The sequence below is a fragment of the Scyliorhinus torazame genome, chromosome 3 (genome assembly GCF_047496885.1).
Source record: "Scyliorhinus torazame isolate Kashiwa2021f chromosome 3, sScyTor2.1, whole genome shotgun sequence".
Lineage (NCBI taxonomy): Eukaryota > Metazoa > Chordata > Chondrichthyes > Carcharhiniformes > Scyliorhinidae > Scyliorhinus > Scyliorhinus torazame.
Genome location: NC_092709.1, coordinates 223,228,548 through 223,248,347, shown reverse-complemented (window position 1 = coordinate 223,248,347; position 19,800 = coordinate 223,228,548). Strand labels below are relative to the sequence as shown.

At 47.2% G+C, this 19,800-nt stretch overlaps 1 protein-coding gene across 10 annotated transcripts in view; it reads left to right on the top strand.

Annotated features, from left to right (window-relative positions):
- trappc13 (trafficking protein particle complex subunit 13) overlaps positions 1 to 19,800 on the top strand; it is a 148,953-nt gene that overhangs the window by 83,724 nt on the left and 45,429 nt on the right. For all 10 annotated transcript variants that reach the window (XM_072496923.1, XM_072496919.1, XM_072496918.1 and 7 more), the window contains 2 exons: positions 17,219 to 17,417; positions 19,398 to 19,498. In XM_072496923.1, the coding sequence (XP_072353024.1) occupies positions 17,219 to 17,417; positions 19,398 to 19,498 (300 nt within the window). The remainder of the gene's footprint in view (positions 1 to 17,218; positions 17,418 to 19,397; positions 19,499 to 19,800) is intronic.

Below are 19,800 nucleotides of genomic sequence, written 5' to 3'. Positions count from 1 at the left end.
TGGAAGTGCAGGGTCAGATTAGGACAAGTCAGCATGGATTTAGTAAGGGGAGGTCGTGTCTGACAAACCTGCTAGAGTTCTTTGAAGAGATAACAAATAGGTTAGACCAAGGAGAGCCAATGGATGTTATCTATCTTGACTTCCAAAAGGCCTTTGATAAGGTGCCTCACGGGAGACTGCTGAGTAAAATAAGGGCCCATGGTATTCGAGGCAAGGTACTAACATGGATTGACGATTGGCTGTCAGGCAGAAGGCAGAGAGTTGGGCTAAAAGGTTCTTTTTCGGAATGGCAACCGGTGACGAGTGGTGTCCCGCAGGGTTCAGTGTTGGGGCCACAGCTGTTCTCTTTATATATTAACGATCTAGATGACGGGACTGGGGGCATTCTGGCTAAGTTTGCCGATGCTACAAAGATAGGTGGAGGGGCAGGTAGTATGGAGGAGGTGGGGAGGCTGCAGAAAGATTTAGACAGTTTAGGAGAGTGGTCCAAGAAATGGCTGATGAAATTCAACGTGGGCAAGTGCGAGGTCTTGCACTTTGGAAAAAAGAATAGAGGCATAGACTATTTTCTAAACGGTGACAAAATTCATAATGCTGAAGTGCAAAGGGACTTGGGAGTCGTAGTCCAGGATTCTCTAAAGGTAAACTTGCAGGTTGAGTCCGTAATTAAGAAAGCAAATGCAATGTTGTCATTCATCTCAAGAGGCTTGGAATATAAAAGCAGGGATGTACTTCTGAAGCTTTATAAAGCATTAGTTAGGCCCCATTTAGAATATTGTGAGCAATTTTGGGCCCCACACCTCAGGAAGGACATACTGGCACTGGAGCGGGTCCAGCGGAGATTCACACGGATGATCCCAGGAATGGTAGGCCTAACATACGATGAATGTCTGAGGATCCTGGGATTATATTCATTGGAGTTTAGGAGGTTGAGGGGAGATCTAATAGAAACTTACAAGATAATGAATGGCTTAGATAGGGTGGATGTAGGGAAGTTGTTTCCATTAGCAGGGGAGACTAGGACCCGGGGGCACAGCCTTAGAATAAAAGGGAGTCACTTTAGAACAGCGATGAGGAGAAATTTCTTCAGCCAGAGAGTGGTGGGTCTGTGGAATTCATTGCCACAGAGGGCGGTGGAGGCCGGTACGTTGAGTGTCTTTAAGACAGAAGTTGATAAATTCTTGATTTCTCGAGGAATTAAGGGCTATGGAGAGAGAGCGGGTAAATGGAGTTGAAATCAGCCATGATTGAATGGTGGAGTGGACTCGATGGGCCGAATGGCCTTACTTCTGCTCCTATGTCTTATGGAAGCCACAACAGCATTTTTTTGTGGAGCATATTTAAATCCTTTACAAAGGAATTCTGTTCCTCATCATACACCATAGATGTTTCTACTAGCCGGTATTCACAGCAATGCAAACTATTTTTGAAGTTCACTGTCTCCTGTGATTTTTCTTGACATGGCTGTTGCAATGCCAAATGATTGACCTTGTGATTTGTCAAGCTGCAGTGACCTAGGGCAGAATGTTGACAAGACTACACTTCATTTAAATCCTGGATTAATTGACAATGTGTGGTCCCATTTGGAGCAAAACTGCTTTCAGCTGTTGTCTTGGACGACAACCTCAACTTCCAGTGCCTCGGTATCTATTTATACATTTCAGTCGATGTCATAGGCTACCTAAAGGTCTGTGATAACTCTGAAAGATTAGACAGTTCGTAGTGGGAATTAAATCCTGGATTAATTCTGAAGTGTAGTCTTCTCAATCTTCTGCATGTGTAGTTTGCTTCCAATTGTCTCTCTTGAGCATATAATCCCTACAGTGCAGAAGCAGACCATTCGGCCCACTGAGTCTGCATGACCCGCTTAAAGACCTAGGTCCACTATCCCCGTAACCCCACCTAACCGCATCCTCACACACTAAGGGTCAATTTAGCATGGCCAATCCACCTAACCAGGAGGAAACCCACGCAGGCACTGGGAGAATGTGCAAACTCCACACAGTCACCCAAAGTCAGAATTGAATCCAGGTCCCTGGCGCTGTGAGGCAGCAGTGCAAACCACTGTGCCACCATGCCACCCTTTTCTTATCAAGCAGGACGGAAACAAGCATGAAAAAGTCCCATTTGGACCTGCAACCCTTTATATTATATTCTCACATTTATTTAGTTTTAAGTCTAGATCTTCAGAAGTTGGCAAAGGCTTTAAACCATTAAGATAGAGGGAGGGATGTACAGGTAATTAAATCATTAAGATAGAGGGAGGGATGTACGGGTATTTAAATCAGCTTAAATATAAACCCAACACAAAAACATAGGAATTAATACACAGAGTACCAAGATAGCAAGGGGATAAACAGAATTGTGCAGAAGGAGTGTAAAACAATAGTTTAAAGTAAGAACAGTATGAAGTCTTACAACACCAGGTTAAAGTCCAACAGGTTTGTTTTGATGTCACTAGCTTTCGGAGCGTTGCTCCTTCCTCAGGTCTTCAAGTAAGACAAGGCCTCAAAGTAAGAACAACCACTCTTATAAATAACTTAAACTGTCTGTACAGCAATGCGCACAGAGTTTGTAATAAACAGCAACAATGGCAATATTCCATTGTGAGGAAGTAGACTTTGAGATTTCGGAGTTGTAACTGCAGAAAAATCAGGTCTGGGAATTAAACATTGCAGAACATAACATATTTAGGAAAGATTAAAGGGGAAAAAGGGGAGATGGGGTAACTGTGCTAATTAGGGAAAATGTAATTTCTGTAGAAGTAACTATCAGCAAAACAGAAATAGAATCCATATGGATAGAGATGAAAATAATAAAGGATCAACTACCCTAATAGAGGTAGTCTACAGACCACTTAATAATGGAAAGTAGTGGAGGAACGAATTTGAAAACAAATTGGGGAAATTAGTTTTTAAAAAAGCATGCAATAGTAAACTACCCTGATGTCAAGAGATGTAATTCAAGGAATAAGGGAATGGAATGCAAACATGACTCCTTTTTAACCCAACATGTAAGCATTCAGAAAAGAGTTTACTAGTAATCGGGAATCAACCAGAGCAAGTAAGAGAGGGTGCAGTCGGGGAACATGTAGACCATAGTGTTATAACATTATACATTCTAAGATTGTTTGGAAGAAAATAGAAATGTAGTTTAGAGAAAAGGGGCTGAGAACATGGCAAAATAAAATGATCAATAAACACAAAAAATGTAGCACAATGTTTGGAAACAATGTTCAGCTGTAACCAGGAAAAATATATTCCACTAAAAAACATAAGCTAAATAATGATGAGTCACCATGGGTGAATTAAGACATAAAAACAATTGAGGTTAAAGAAAGAGACATACACTAAATATGTGGGCAGCAGGGGACAGCATGACAAGGTAGAATGTGAAAGGATTGGTAGAGAAATCAAAAAACAACTGCGCATTTAGAGGAACGGTAAAATCAAATGATCAAGGAACACAAAACAATCTAGTAAAATATTTTTCAGGCATAGAAAAGAAAGGAATGTTGGAACAGGAATAGGGCCAATTAAGACGGAGCAACACGGTGCCGCAATGTTTCGCACTGCTGAGGTCCCAGATTCGATCCTGGCCCTGGGTCATTTTCCGTGTGGAGTTTGCACATTCTTCCCGTGTTTGCGTGCGTTTCGCCCCCACAACCCAAAGATGCGCAGGTTAGGTGGATTGACCATGCTAAATTGTCCCTTGATTGGAAAAAATGAATTGGGTACTCTTAAATTAAAAAAAAGACAGGCTATTACAGGCAACAATAGGGAATGGCAGAAATATCAAATTGTTTTGCTTTAATATTTTTATTTACCAGGAATCAGGATGGCATCAGCTGGTGAGATTAGAATGGAGGATAGTAGCATTTAAAATAAAAGGTGAAATATTTTTATTTATTCATTCACAGGATGTAGGCATCCCTCTCTAGGCCAGCATTTATTGCCCATTCCTACTTGCACTTCAGAACGTAGTGGTGAGCTGCCACCTGAACTGCTGCATTCCACGTGGTGTCAGTACACTCACTGTGCTGTTCGGGAGGAAGTTCCAGGATTTTGACCCAGCAACAGTGAAGGAATGGCAATATAGATCCAAGTCAGGGTCAGGTGTTTGACTGGAAGGGAACTTGTGGTTGCTGGCGTTCTCGTTTATCTGCTGCACTGTCCTTCTGGTGGTCAAGGTCATGGGTTTGGATGGTGCTGTCTTGTAGATGGTACACACTGCTGCCATTGTGGATTGTTGGTGGAGGGAGTGAATGTTGAAGGTGGTGGATGGGGTGACAATCAAGAGGGCTGCTTTGTCCTGAATGGTGTCAAGCTTCTTGAGTGTTGTTGGAACTGCACTCATTCAGGGAAGTTGAGAGTATTCCATTACACTCCTGACTTGTGCCTTGTAGATGGTGGATCGGTTTGGGGAGTCAGGTGGTGAGGTATTCGCTGCAGAATCCTCAGCCCCCGACCAGATCTTGTAGCCAGAGCATTTATGTGGCTAATTCAGTTTAGTTTCTGATCAATGGTAACACCCAGGATGTTGATGGAGGGAGATTCCGCGATGATAATACGATAGAATGTCAAGCGGAGATGGTTGGATTTGCTATTATTGTTATGGTCGTATCCTGGCAGTTGTGTGGTGTGAATGTGACCTAACCAATTATCAACCCAAATCTGAATAGTATCAAGGTCTTGCTGCATTTGCACATGGACTGCTTCGGTTTCGGAAGCATTGTGAATGATGCTGAACATTTTGCAATCAGAGTAAAAAAGGGTGTTACTTATCTAGATTTTCAATGGCCTTCAAAATGGTACCACTTAATAATCTAATGAATAAGGTCAAAGAATGTGAAGTCAGAGTGCAAGTAGCGGAATGTATAGCAAGCTGTCTTCAAGACCAAAAACAGAGAGTACGGGTAAAGGGTAGCCAGTTAGAGTGATCGAAGGTGGGAAGTGGTGTTCCACAAAGATCAGTTCTGGGACTACTATTGTTCACAGTTTGGACTTTGGAATCATATCTACAAATTCAGAAATTGTGTTTGACACCAAATTGGTGGTGGGTGGGGTGCAGGGGGGCGGCGGTGATGAATATTCAATGCAGAGCGGGGCTCCAACAAATTTCACAAAGATATTAACAAACTTGCAGAATGACCTATGTATCTGGCAAATGAATTTCAATAAATGTAAGGGCTTGCATTTTTGGTAAGGGAATAAGGGCATTGCATATTATGTGGAAAATAGAAAACTAATGGCGCAGAGCGACAAAGGGACCAGGGAGTACAAATACTGCATTCACTCTAAAGTAGAGACCTAGGTTGCAAGGACAAACCATGCACTGGGGTTTATTCTTGGAGGGACTCGATTGTCAATGGGCTAAACTTGTATCAAGCCTTGGTTAGACCACACCTGAAATGCTGCATACAATTTTGGTCGCCATATTGTCACATAGATATAGAAACACGAGCGATATGTGTATGTCCCAAATTGGGATGATGTGGGTTTCATGAGGAGGTTGCTGGCAGCAATCCCGGATTTGGCCATGTACCAGTGGATCATGGGAGGAGATTTTAACTGTGTCCTGGAGCCGAGGGTGGATAGATCGAGCCCCAGGTCGATGGGTAGGGTACGAATGGCAATTGAACTGGGGGGGTTTATGGAGAGGATGGGTATGGTGGATCCATGGCGCTTTCTGAACCCAGTGGGAAGGGAGTATTCCTTCTTTTCACACGTCTAGACGGTGCATTCGAGGATTGATTACTTTGTAGTGAGTCGGGAGATTTTGGTTGGGGAGGAGGGGGCAGAGTATGCGGGGATAGTTATCTCAGACCATGCACCCCATTGGCTGGATGTTCGGTTCAGTACAGAACGAGAGCAGAGGTCGGGGTGGAGGTTTGACTCTGGGTTGTTGGCGGATGGAGGTTTTTGTGATAAGGTGCGGTTGGCGATTAGGGATTATGTGGAGTTCAATCAGAATGGGGAGGTGACGGCGGGCATTTTTTGGGAAGCACTGAAGGTCCGGGGTGAAATTTTCTCATTTACGATTCATGCGAATAAGGAAAGGAAGGCGGAACATGACCGTCTAGTGAGCGAGATAGTGGAGGTGGACAGGAAATATTCGCGGGTACCCACCGTGGAGGGATTGGCGAGCAGGAAAAAGTTGCAGGGGCAATTTGACAGGCTGACTACGGGGAGGGTGGTAGGGTAACTGCATAGGGACAGAGGGGTTCAATACGAGTATGGGGAGAAGGCGAGCTGCATGCTGGCACACCAGCTGCGGAGGCAGGCTGCGTCCAGGGAAATATTGAAGATCCGGACTGGGGCTGGGGATGTGGTGTCAGAGCCAGGGAAGATAAATGAGGCATTTAGAGAGTATTACCAGGGATTTTATGAGGCAGACCCAGGAGGAGAGGAGGGGGATATGGGGTGGTTTCTGGACGAGCTGGAATTTCCCCAGGTGGGGGAAGCAAAGAGGCAGGCGTTGGAGGAGCCCCTGGGGCTGAGGGAAGTGCTGGATAGTATCAGGGATATGAAGTCGGGGAAGGCCCCTGGGCCGGATGGGTACCCGGCAGAATTTTATCAGGAATTTGCAGTGGACCTGGCACCACATCTGTTGGGGGCGTTTGATGAAGCACTGGGGAAGGGGGAGTTGCCGGAGCCGATGAAGCAGGCAGTAATCACACTAATCCCAAAACAAGGGAAGGATCCGGTGGAATGTGGGTCGTATAGACCGATATCACTATTGAACACGGATGTGAAAGTATTGGCTAAGTTGTTGGCGGGGAGGATGGAGGATTGTGACCCGGGGGTGGTTGCATCAGATCAAACAGGCTTCGTGAAGGACAGGTGTTGCTATATTTGTTTCTCTTAATTTGGCTCTGAAGATGGCGGCCAATATGGTCGCCTGCCTTAATTTTAATTACGTTTTGCTCTAGAGTCGCCAGGTATCTTTCGATACCGCCACAAGATTCAAAACCGAATACTGATCAAAGACTCGATACACCAGTTAGTAAGTTCAAACTCAATGCTCATTTATTTACACACAGTCAAATATACTCCTGCACAAAACTCTACAGACTAAACTATCACGACTGCTAAAGCCTATACTTGGCTTCAGGCGCCCACTCAGTCAGAGGAACAATGGCCGTTGTTCGGTTCTGAGGCTGCTGGGATCGAACTGGTATGGAATAACAGCTAGGAGCGTCTGACTGGTAGCGTGCGTTGACCTTGGACTTACTTGTCCTAATGCAGCTTTGGCAGGTCTCTCCTTGGTGAGAGCCGGAGCCACAAGAGCGATTCTCTCTTAGGGGATCCTTCTTATACCCAAAAGGGGCATTGCGCGCTTTTGGGCGGGCCTTGAACTTGGCCCCAATTAATTTGGCCGTTTCCCAATCATTCCTATCTATTTCCTCCAATAGAGGGGTGGGTGCCCTGATGGCTGGGCGTGTCCTAGGTGGCCGTTGGCGTGCTTTGTTCTGGTCTCCTCTGGCGCCGGGGTGTCTGCCTTGGTATCATTTACTTAAATGTTACTTTTTTGGCCCCGGGGATGGCTCATTAGTATGGTAATGGTTTTGCGGTATCGGTCTTGTCTGGGAGCTGCGGCTCCAATCAACAAGCAAACCCTGCACCTGCTTGCTTTCTCAGTATTGTCCATTTTCCCTGCAATCTTTGCAAAGTGTCCATTTTGTAATCGGGAAGTGGCCATCCCAGATGGCTACACTGGCAGCTCGCGAGTAATATAAGACGGCTGTTGAATGTGGTGATGAATCCGCCGAGAGCTCTGGTACCGGAGGTGGTGGTGTCCATGGACGCAGAGAAAGCATTTGATCGGGTGGAGTGGCGGTACTTATTCGATGTTTTGGGAAGGTTTGGGTTCGGGCAGAGATTTGTGGCATGGGTGCAGTTGCTGTATGTGGTGCCATGAGTGAGGGTGAGGACGAATGATATGTGCTCACAAAGCTTTGACTTACACAGGGGTACGAGGCAGGAGTGCCCGCTGTCGCCGCTGCTGTTTGTGCTGGCCTTAGAGCCGTTGATTATGGCTCTCAGGGGGTCGGCAGAGTGGCAGGGGATAATGAGGGGACAGAGGGAGCATCGGGTGTTGCTCTATTCCGATGACCTCCTGCTGTATGTTTCGGATCCGTTGGAGAGTATGGGAAGGATTATGGGCCTGTTGGGAGGTTTGGAGGGATATAAGCTGAATGTAGGGAAAAGCGAGGTATTCCCCGTGAATGAGCTGGCACAGCGGGCTAATTTAGGGGGATGCCATTTACGGTAGCGAGGGATAGGTTTAGGTACTTGGGGATTCAAGTAGCGAGGGAATGGACGGGGCTCCATAAGTGGAACTTAACGAAGCTGGTGGAGGAGACCAGGGAGGATCTTAAGAGGTGGGATACACTGCACTTAACGTTGGCGGAGAGGGTCCAAGTGGTGAAAATGAATATTCTGCCGAGGTTCTCGTTTATCTTTCAGGCTCTCCCTATCTTTATACCAAATGCCTTTTTTCGGAAAGTGGACACAATCATCTCTGACTTTGTGTGGGCGGGGAAGGTGCCCAGGGTGGGGAGGACCCTGCTGCAGAGGCAGCGGGGGGGGGGGGGGGGGTTGGCGTTGCCAAACTTGCTTCTTTATTATTGGGCGGCGATTGTGGACAAGGTGCGGCAGTGGTGGGAAGGAGAAGGGGTAGAGTGGGTTAGGATGGAGGAGGAATCTTGTAAGGGGTCTAGTTTGAGGGCTATGGTCACGGCAGCATTGCCAATGGCTCAGAGTAGGTATTCAGGGAGCCCAGTGGTGCAGTCCATGGTGAAGATATGGAATCAGCTGAGGAGGCATTTTAGGGCGGAAGGGATGTCGGTGCTAACGCCGCTGTGCGAGAATCATGGGTTTCAGCCGGGGGGGGTGGATAGTGTACAGGAGGTGGAGGGAAGTGGGGCGGGTCAAGGTGAGGGATTTGTATTTGGAGCAAGGCTTTGCCGTTCTGGAGGACCTAAGGGAGAGGGTAGAGCTGCCGAGAGGTAGTGAGATCAGGTATCTACAGGTTAGGGACTTTGCACAAAAGGTCCGGAAGGGGTTCCCTAGATTGCCGGGATACACCCTGCTGGAGTGACTGCTGCTTCCGGATGTGGAAGGGGAAGGAAGAATTGGGGATATATATAAGTGGCTGGAGGAACAGGGAAGCGAGCGGGTGGTGAAGATCAAGGAGAAATGGGGAGTGGAGTTGGGAATGGAGATCAATTGGGGAGTATGGAGTGAGGCACTGCGAAGGGTAAACGGGACCTCTTGTGCAAGGATGAGCCTGATACAGTTCAAGGTGGTGCACAGGGTGCATATGACTTGGGCGAGAATGAGTGGGTTCTTTCAGGGGGTAGCAGATGATTGTGAGAGGTGTGGGCGGGGGCCAGCGAATCATGCGCACATGTTTTGGGGTTGTGAAAAATTGGTAAGATTCTGGGCGGGAGTGTTCACGGTCTTAGAGGAGGGAGTGGAGGTGGCGATATTTGGGGTTTCAGAGAAGCCGGAGCTCATGGAGAGGAGGAAGGCCGATGTCATGGCCTTCGCCTCTCTGATTGCAGGCGGTGAATTTTGCTGGAGTGGCAGTCGGCATCGCCACCGGGGGTAGCAGCACGGTTGGGTGACCTGTACGACTTCCTGCGGTTAGAGAAGATAAAGTATGAGTTAAGGGGCTCAGCAGGGGACTTTGAGAAAAGGTGGGGGATGTTTGTGACTGTGTTTGAGGAGCTGTTCGTCGCAGGTTGGTGGGGGAGGGGGGGGTGAAAAAGGAGGAAAATTTGTATAAGATATACAGTTGATTGTTGGGAAGAATGTTTCCCAGGGTGTTTATTTGCAGTAACCTACTTTGATACAAGTATGAATAAAATGCGTTTAAAAAAAAAAAAGAAACACTGGAGCGGTGCAAAAAAAAAGATTGACAAGGATGATATGAGAAATGTGGGTGTTTACATCTCAGGAGAAGGTGAATCTTTCTCTCTTGAAAAGAGTAGGCTGAGAGATAGCCTAAAAGAGGTCTTTAAAATTGTGCAAGATTATGATGTAGAGTAAAGAGTATGTTTCCACTTGTGGGAAGGATCAAGCCTGGGGCTATCAATACCAGATAGACACTAAGGGACGGCACGGTGGCACAGTGAGTAGCACTGTTATCTCACAGCTCCAGGGACCAGGGTTCAATTCTGGCCTCGGGTGACTGTGTGGAGTTTGAACTTCCTCCCCGTGTCTGTGTGGGTTTCCTCCGGGAGGTGCTTCAGATTCCTCCCTCAGTCCAAAAATGTGTAGGTTAGGTAGATTGGCCATGCTAAATTGCCCCTTCGTGTCCAAAAGATTAGGTGAGGTTACTGGGTTACGGGAATAGGGTGGAGGCGAAGGCTTAAGTAGGGTGCTCTTTCCAAGGGCTGATGCAGACTAAATGGGACGAATGACCTCCTTCTGCACTGTAAATTCTAAGAAATCAAATACGGGATTCAGAAGAAACTTCTTTGATTGTGACTTAGTTTAGCACTAATGATGAAAATACAATAATTGACATGGATATTTTTTCAGTTTAGAATATCCCAAATAATATAATGTGGGATGCCTTGCATCCTTTATTTTTGTTAAAATAGTTTATTAATAATTTAGTTGGGAATCTTCTTGTTGTCTGCATATTTTCTTTTTTTTTATTAAATATTTTATTGAAAATTTTTGGTCAACCAACACAGTACATTGTGCATCCTTTACACAATATTATAACAATACAGATAACAATGACCTATTTTATAAACAAAAAATGAATAAATAATAAATAACAAAAATGAAAACTAGCCCTAATTGGCAACTGCCTTGTCACAAGTAACACTCTCCAAAAATATAATTTAACAGTCCAATATATAATTATCTGTAGCAACGATCTATACATACTATACAGTATATATTAACAACCCTGAGAGTCCTTCTGGTTCCTCCTCTTTCCCCCCCCCCGATCCTGGGCTGCTGCTGCTGCCTTTTTCCCATTCCGTCTATCTTTCTGCGAGGTATTCGACGAACGGTTGCCACCGCCTGGTGAACCCTTGGGCCGACCCCCTTAGGACGAACTTAATCCGCTCTAGCTTTATAAACCCCGCCATGTCATTTATCCAGGTCTCCACCCCCGGGGGCTTGGCTTCTTTCCACATTAGCAATATCCTGTGCCGGGCTACTAGGGACGCAAAGGCCAAAACATCGGCCTCTTTCGCCTCCTGCACTCCCGGCTCTTGTGCAACCCCAAATATAGCCAACCCCCAGCTTGGTTCGACCCGGACTCCTACTACTTTCGAAAGCACCTTTGTCACCCCCATCCAAAACCCCTGTAGTGCCGGGCATGACCAAAACATATGGGTATGATTCGCTGGGCTTCTCGAGCACCTCGCACACCTATCCTCCACCCCAAAAAATTTACTGAGCCGTGCTCCAGTCATATGCGCCCTGTGTAATACCTTAAACTGAATCAGGCTTAGCCTGGCACACGAGGACGACGAGTTTACCCTGCTTAGGGCATCTGCCCACAGCCCCTCCTCGATCTCCTCCCCCAGCTCTTCTTCCCATTTCCCTTTTAGTTCATCTACCATAGTCTCCCCTTCGTCCCTCATTTCCCTATATATATCTGACACCTTACCATCCCCCACCCATGTCTTTGAGATCACTCTGTCCTGCACCTCTTGTGTCGGGAGCTGCGGGAATTCCCTCACCTGTTGCCTCGCAAAAGCCCTCAGTTGCATATACCTGAATGCATTCCCTTGGGGCAACCCATATTTCTCGGTCAGCGCTCCCAGACTCGCGAACTTCCCATCCACAAACAGATCTTTCAGTTGCGTTATTCCTGCTCTTTGCCACATTCCATATCCCCCATCCATTCCCCCCGGGGCAAACCTATGGTTGTTTCTTATCGGGGACCCCCCCAAGGCTCCAGTCTTTCCCCTATGCCGTCTCCACTGTCCCCAAATCTTCAGTGTAGCCACCACCACCGGGCTTGTGGTGTAGTTCCTCGGTGAGAACGGCAATGGGGCTGTCACCATAGCCTGTAGGCTAGTCCCCCTACAGGACGCCGTCTCTAATCTCTTCCACGCCGCTCCCTCCTCCTCTCCCATCCACTTACTCACCATTGAAATATTAGCGGCCAATAATACTCACTTAGGCTCGGTAGTGCCAGCCCCCCCCTATCCCTGCTACGCTGTAAGAATCCCTTCCTCACTCTCGGGGTCTTCCCGGCCCACACAAAACCCATGATGCTCTTTTCAATCCTTTTTAAAAAAGCCTTCGTGATCACCACCGGGAGGCACTGAAACACAAAGAGGAATCTCGGGAGGACCACCATCTTAACCGCCTGCACCCTCCCTGCCATTGACAGGGATACCATATCCCATCTCTTGAAACCCTCCTCCATCTGTTCCACCAACCGCGTTAAATTTAACCTATGCAATGTGCCCCAATTCTTAGCTATCTGGATCCCCAGGTAACGAAAGTCCCTTGTTACCTTCCTCAACGGTAGGTCCTCTATTTCTCTACTCTGCTCCCCTGGATGCACCACAAACAACTCACTTTTCCCCATGTTCAATTTATACCCTGAAAAATCCCCAAACTCCCCAAGTATCCGCATTATTTCTGGCATCCCCTCCGCCGGGTCCGCCACGTATAGTAGCAAATCGTCCGCATACAAAGATACCCGGTGCTCTTCTCCTCCCCTAAGTACTCCCCTCCACTTCTTGGAACCCCTCAACGCTATCGCCAGGGGCTCAATCGCCAGTGCAAACAATAATGGGGACAGAGGGCATCCCTGCCTTGTCCCTCTATGGAGCCGAAAATATGCATTCGTGACCACGCTCGCCACTGGGGCCCTATACAACAGCTGCACCCATCTAACATACCCCTCTCCAAAACCAAATCTCCTCAACACCTCCCACAAATAATCCCACTCCACTCTATCAAATGCTTTCTCGGCATCCATCGCCACTACTATCTCCGTTTCTCCCTCTGGTGGGGCCATCATCATTACCCCTAACAACCTCCGTATATTCGTGTTCAGCTGTCTCCCCTTCACAAACCCAGTTTGGTCCTCGTGGACCACCCCCGGGACACATTCCTCTATTCTCATTGCCATTACCTTGGCCAGGACCTTGGCATCTACATTTAGGAGGGAAATAGGTCTATAGGACCCGCATTGTAGCGGGTCCTTTTCCTTCTTTAAGAGAAGCGATATCGTTGCTTCAGACATAGTCGGGGGCAGTTGTCCCCTTTCCTTTGCCTCATTAAAGGTCCTCGTCAGGACCGGGGCGAGCAAGTCCACATATTTTCTATAGAATTTGACTGGGAATCCATCCGGTCCCGGGGCCTTTCCCGCCTGCATGCTCCTAATTCCTTTCACCACTTCTTCTACCTCGATCTGTGCTCCCAGTCCCACCCTTTCCTGCTCTTCCATCTTGGGAAATTCCAGCCGATCCAAGAAGGCCATCATTCTCTCCCTCCCATCCGGGGGTTGAGCTTCATATAATTTTTTATAAAATGTCTTGAACACTCCATTCACTCTCTCCGCTCCCTGCTCCATCTCTCCTTCCTCATCCCTCACTCCCCCTATTTCCCTCGCTGCTCCCCTTTTCCTCAATTGGTGTGCCAGCAACCTGCTCGCCTTCTCCCCATATTCGTACTGTACACCCTGTGCCTTCCTCCATTGTGCCTCTGCAGTGCCTGTAGTCAGCAAGTCAAATTCTACATGTAGCCTTTGCCTTTCCCTGTACAGTCCCTCCTCCGGTGCTTCCGCATATTGTCTGTCCACCCTCAAAAGTTCTTGCAGCAACCGCTCCCGTTCCTTACTCTCCTGCTTCCCTTTATGTGCCCTTATTGATATCAGCTCCCCTCTAACCACCGCCTTCAACGCCTCCCAGACCACTCCCACCTGGACCTCCCCATTATCATTGAGTTCCAAGTACTTTTCAATGCACCCCCTCACCCTTAGACACACCCCCTCATCTGCCATTAGTCCCATGTCCATTCTCCAGGGTGGGCGCCCTCCTGTTTCCTCCCCTATCTCCAAGTCCACCCAGTGTGGAGCGTGATCCGAAATGGCTACAGCCGTATACTCCGTTCCCCTCACCTTCGGGATCAATGCCCTACCCAGCACAAGAAAGTCTATTCGCGAGTAGACTTTATGGACATAGGAGAAAAACGAGAACTCCTTACTCCTAGGTCTGCTAAATCTCCACGGGTCTACACCTCCCATCTGCTCCATAAAATCTTTAAGTACCTTGGCTGCTGCCGGCCTCCTTCCAGTCCTGGACTTCGACCTATCCAGCCCTGGTTCCAACACCGTATTAAAATCTCCCCCCATTATCAGCTTTCCCATCTCTAGGTCCGGAATGCGTCCTAGCATCCGCCTCATAAAATTGGCATCATCCCAGTTCGGGGCATATACGTTTACCAAAACCACTGTCTCCCCCTGTAGTTTGCCACTCACCATCACGTATCTGCACCCGTTATCCGTCACTATAGTCTTTGCCTCGAACATTACCCGCTTCCCCACTAATATAGCCACCCCCCTGTTTTTCGCATCTAGCCCCGAATGGAACACCTGCCCCACCCATCCTTTGCGTAGCCTAACCTGGTCTATCAGTTTCAGGTGCGTTTCCTGTAACATAACCACATCTGCCTTAAGTTTCTTAAGGTGTGCGAGTACCCGTGCCCTCTTTATCGGCCCGTTCAGCCCTCTCACGTTCCACGTGATCAGCCGAGTTGGGGGGCTTCCTACCCCCCCGCTTGTCGATTAGCCATCACCTTTTTCCAGCTCCTCACCCGGTTCCCACGCAGCTGTATCTCCCCCAGGCGGTGCCCCCCCGCCCATCCTCTCCCATACCAGCTCCCCCCTCTCCCCAGCAGCAGCAACCCAGTAATTCCCCCCTCCCACCCCCCCCGCTAGATCCCCCGCTAGCGTAATTACTCCCCCCATGTTGCTCCCAGAAGTCAGCAAACTCTGGCTGACCTCGGCTTCCCCCCGTGACCTCGGCTCGCACCGTGCGACGCCCCCTCCTTCCTGCTTCTCTATTCCCGCCATGATTATCATAGCGCGGGAACCAAGCCCGCGCTTCTCCCTTGGCCCCGCCCCCAATGGCCAACGCCCCATCTCCTCCACCTCCCCTCCTCCCCCCATCACCACCTGTGGGAGAGAGAAAAGTTACCACATCGCAGGATTAGTACATAAAACCCCTCTTTGCCTCCCACATTCGCCCCACCACTTTGTTCGAACGTTCTTTTTAATAACCCGCTTATTCCAGTTTTTCTTCCACAATATAAGTCCACGCTTCATCCGCCGTCTCAAAGTAGTGGTGCCTCCCTCGATATGTGACCCACAGTCTTGCCGGTTGCAGCATTCCAAATTTTATCTTCTTTTTATGAAGCACCGCCTTGGCCCGATTAAAGCTCGCCCTCCTTCTCGCCACCTCCGCACTCCAGTCTTGATAAACGCGGATCACCGCGTTCTCCCATTTACTGCTCCGAGTTTTCTTCGCCCATCTAAGGACCATTTCTCTATCCTTAAAACGGAGGAATCTCACCACTATGGCTCTGGGAATTTCTCCTGCTCTCGGTCCTCGCGCCATCACTCGGTATGCTCCCTCCACCTCCAAAGGACCCGCCGGGGCCTCCGCTCCCATTAACGAGTGCAGCATCGTGCTCACATATGCCCCGACGTCCGCTCCCTCCACACCTTCAGGAAGACCAAGAATCCTCAGGTTGTTCCTCCTTGCGTTGTTTTCCAGTGCCTCCAACCTTTCCACACATCGTTTCTGATGTGCCTCCTGCGTCTCCGTCTTCACCACCAGGCCCTGTATATCGTCCTCATTCTCGGCTGCCTTTGCCTTCACGACCCGAAGCTCCCGCTCCTGGGTCTTTTGTTCCTCCTTTAGCCCTTCGATCGCCTGTAGTATCGGGGCCAACAGCTCTTTCTTCATTTCCTTTTTGATCTCTTCCACACAGCATTTCAAGAACTCTTGTTGTTCAGGGCCCCATGTTAAACTGCCACCTTCCGACGCCATCTTGGTTTTTGCTTGCCTTCCTTGCCGCTGTTCTAAAGGATCCACTGCAATCTGGCCACTCTCTCCTCCTTTTTCCATCCGTATCCAGGGGGGATTCCCTTCTGGTTTACCGCACAGTGTTTTTAGCCGTCAAAATTGCCGTTGGGGCTCCTATCAAGAGCCCAAAAGTCCGTTTCACAGGGAGCTGCCGAAACGTGCGACTCAGCTGGTCATCGCCGCACCCGGAAGTCCTGTCTGCATATTTTCATTCAAATTATTTATCTAATTGTCAGTAAATTCTAAAGCCAGCTACTTGTCTTTTCCTTGAAATTAAAGTTGTTGCTTCCTTCCCTTCACTATTTGGGTATGCTGTATGTGTTCTCTGTATTGTGCACCATATCGCAATGCAAGTGACACTAGAATTCGGGATAAAAACAAAGTGGTGGAAAATCTCAACAGGCCTGGAAACATATGTGGAGAGAGAAACACAGTTAACATTTCGAGTCCCTTCTGACTCATTTTCGGAATTATCGAGGGTTAGAAATGTGCTGGGTTTTTTAGTGTGGAAAAAGGAGGAAGGGGACGGCACGGTGGCACAGTGGTTAGCATTGCTGTCTCACGGCACCGAGAACCCAGGTTCAATCCCAGCCCTGCGTCACTGTCCATGTGGAGTTTGCACATTCTACCCGCGTCTGTGTGGGTCTCACCCCCACAAGCCAAAACAATGGGCAGGGTAGGTGGATTCGCCACGCTAACATTTCCCCTTAATTGGAATTTTTTTTTTTAAACGAGTACAGTGCAGATGGGGCAAGAGGTCAGAGGTAGTTTAGAGAGTGGGGGAAATAAATGACAAAGATGTCATAGAACACAGCTAAAGAGCGTGGTAGTGATAGTATTAAAGACACAAGGTTAGTCCGAGTAAGTGTTAATAGTGGAATATAGGTCAGCACTGCCTGAAATCAAACACATGAGAACAAGATACAGACTGATATTTGGTGGGGCTGGGAGGGAGACAATCTAACTTGGAGGACAGAGTTTACAGTCTAAAGTTGTTGGGAAGAGGCTTGTATAGAAAATAAACATTGGAGAGGCCTGTTTCTGTGCTGTAAAATTAGATGTAATTATTTCAGCTTGTTTATGAAAGTAGATAAATTCATGTATTTTGTTTTATTAAAGTGCTCCTTTTCTGTTCAGGTACTCCACTTTTGGGAAGATGACATACTTGCAGCCTATGGACACAAGGCAATATCTGTACTGTCTCAAGCCTAAACCTGAATTTGCAGAGAAAGCTGGGGTCATTAAGGGAGTCACAGTTATTGGAAAATTGGACATAGTCTGGAAAACAAACTTGGGTGAAAGAGGACGGCTACAAACAAGTCAGTTGCAACGAATGGTTAGTAGATGTGTGCAATTTAGCTTTCTCTAAAATAATGCATTTCGTCAAAATTCCATATTATGAAAGCTTGTGGTATAAAGTTCTGTGCAGTTGGTGCTTGCTCAGGCCTGGTATTCATCAGGGGAACCTAGAAAATTTTGATATGTGGTCCATTGGGTAAGGCCACTCCTTTATTTAAAAAAAAAAGTTAGAGTACCCAATTCATTTTTTTCCAATTAAGGGGCAATTTAGCGTGGCCAATCCACCTAACCTGCACATCTTTGGGTTGTGGGGGCGAAACCCACGCAGACATGGGGAAAATGTGCAAACTCCACACAGACAGTGACCCAGAGCCGGGATCGAACCTGGAACCTCGGTGCCGTGAGGCAACAGTGCTAACCACTGTGCCACCGTGCTGCCCGATGCCACTCCTTTATTAGGGTATTGTATTAAAAGTGTTTTTATACTTTCATAATACTTGATTTTATTGATCGAATATCTGCAATACGTTATATCACGCTCCCATCAAATGCCACAATGGACTTTTTTTTTTAACTTAAAAAGTAAAGGCACAACAAGGCATGTGGACAATTTACTTTGGCCCAAAGTGGCCACTGAGGATCAGGTTTCTGCAGACAAAGGATTAACGTGTGTGTGTGTGTGTGTGTGTGTGTGTGTGTGTGACCAACCCAGAAAGTTCTTTAAATGTAAATGACTGTGGGGGGAGTGTCCACTCTTGAATAAACATTCGCAATGTGAAACTACTTGTGAATTTACACCTCCTGTTGACTGACTATTTTCCAAAACGCAACCGCCCAGACATAAGGCCTGCGAGTTCAAATGTTTAAGGAAGGTACAGAGAAACCAGTTTCTCACAAGCAAGTGTAAATAACCACCATTTAAAACCCCATTGTGTAGCAGTGACTTCTAACTTTAAATCAGTTATGTAGACAATGGCAGTATTGATCACGGGCGCCATGTAGCCAATGTAGACTTTAGATCACAATACATTTTTGATGCAAGATCCAGAGAGACATGTCAATAGGGACAGTTCCTCCATCCAGAAGAACAGAACCCTGCCTAAAGACCAGTCAATCCAGGCAGTACACGGGGGACTAATTTGCTTTTACCTGCAAAAAGATTGCCGCTACAGAAACTACGCAATAACCTAGTCGAGAAATCCAGATACTTCTGGTTGCTATTCATCTCCAAGAAACCACAAGAGAGAATCCATCCAAGCTGCAATGTGCTTCCTAAAGGACTGTTCACCCTTGTGATTTGCCCCTTGTCTTCTGTTAATCTAGCTGCATGCTTCGTTCTGTAGCATCCATCTTGTGTGTGTTTGTCTGTGAGCATGAAAGTGTTTTGTTTTGTGTTTACCCTTTGATTTAAACTTACCCAATAGTCTGCTTCATATTTATTCCGAAAAATCATAGGCCGTATAAAGGTTTGAAACACATCTTGTTGTGGACAGCTGAGGTGAAGAAAAAGGGGGAAAGTAATTCCACCGCCTCTCTTCCCACCTGTAACAGTTGTTCTGCAATTCTGTACTTTTTCCCCCCTGTTTCCTAAAAATGGTGATTTGAGGGACAGTTCCATTGTTGCAGACCCAGCTCCAGTACCTTATCCATTATTGACATGCGACCCTGAACAGTGTGTTGGGCTGTTCAGCCATGATGCTGTCAGGTTTGCTTGAGCCTGTCCACACTTTGTGACTTTCAGCGGGGATGGCTGGAGAACAATCCAAAGGTTCTCCCTCGCCAAATTCTGGCTATGCTTAGCTAACGCCAAAAGTAAGTCCTATACTTCACCTGAAAATCAAAAGAGATTTGTACCTTTATAACTATAGAATGTTGTCTAGTGTAGCTGAAGGAAGTTCTCTTCTGAAGATTTGTAATTCTTGGTACAGATGGCAAATGTTTAATTTTTTAAAAATCTTTTTTTCTGAAGGAGAATAAGCAGATTACATTTTTTGTTTCTCATATGGTTTTATTTCAGGCTCCCGGATATGGCGATGTAAGACTTTCCTTGGAGATGATCCCAGATACTGTAAATCTTGAAGAACCTTTTGAGGTTACATGTAAAATAACCAATTGCAGGTAATAGTAGGACTGCTGATTAATGCAATGTGTAACTTTACATGGAATTTAGATTTTTTTATAAATTTAGAAAACCCAATTTTTTTTCCAATTAAGCGGCAATTTATTGTGGCCAATCATACGACCCTGCACATCTTTGGGTTCTGGGGTTGAGACCTACGCAAACTCCACACAGACAGTGACCCGGGGCCGGGATCGAACCCGGGTCCTCGGCACCGTGAGGCAGCAGTGCTAACCACTGCGCCACCGTGCCACCCCAGAATTTAGCATATTAAAGAGATAGTATTTTTGGTTTGAAATTA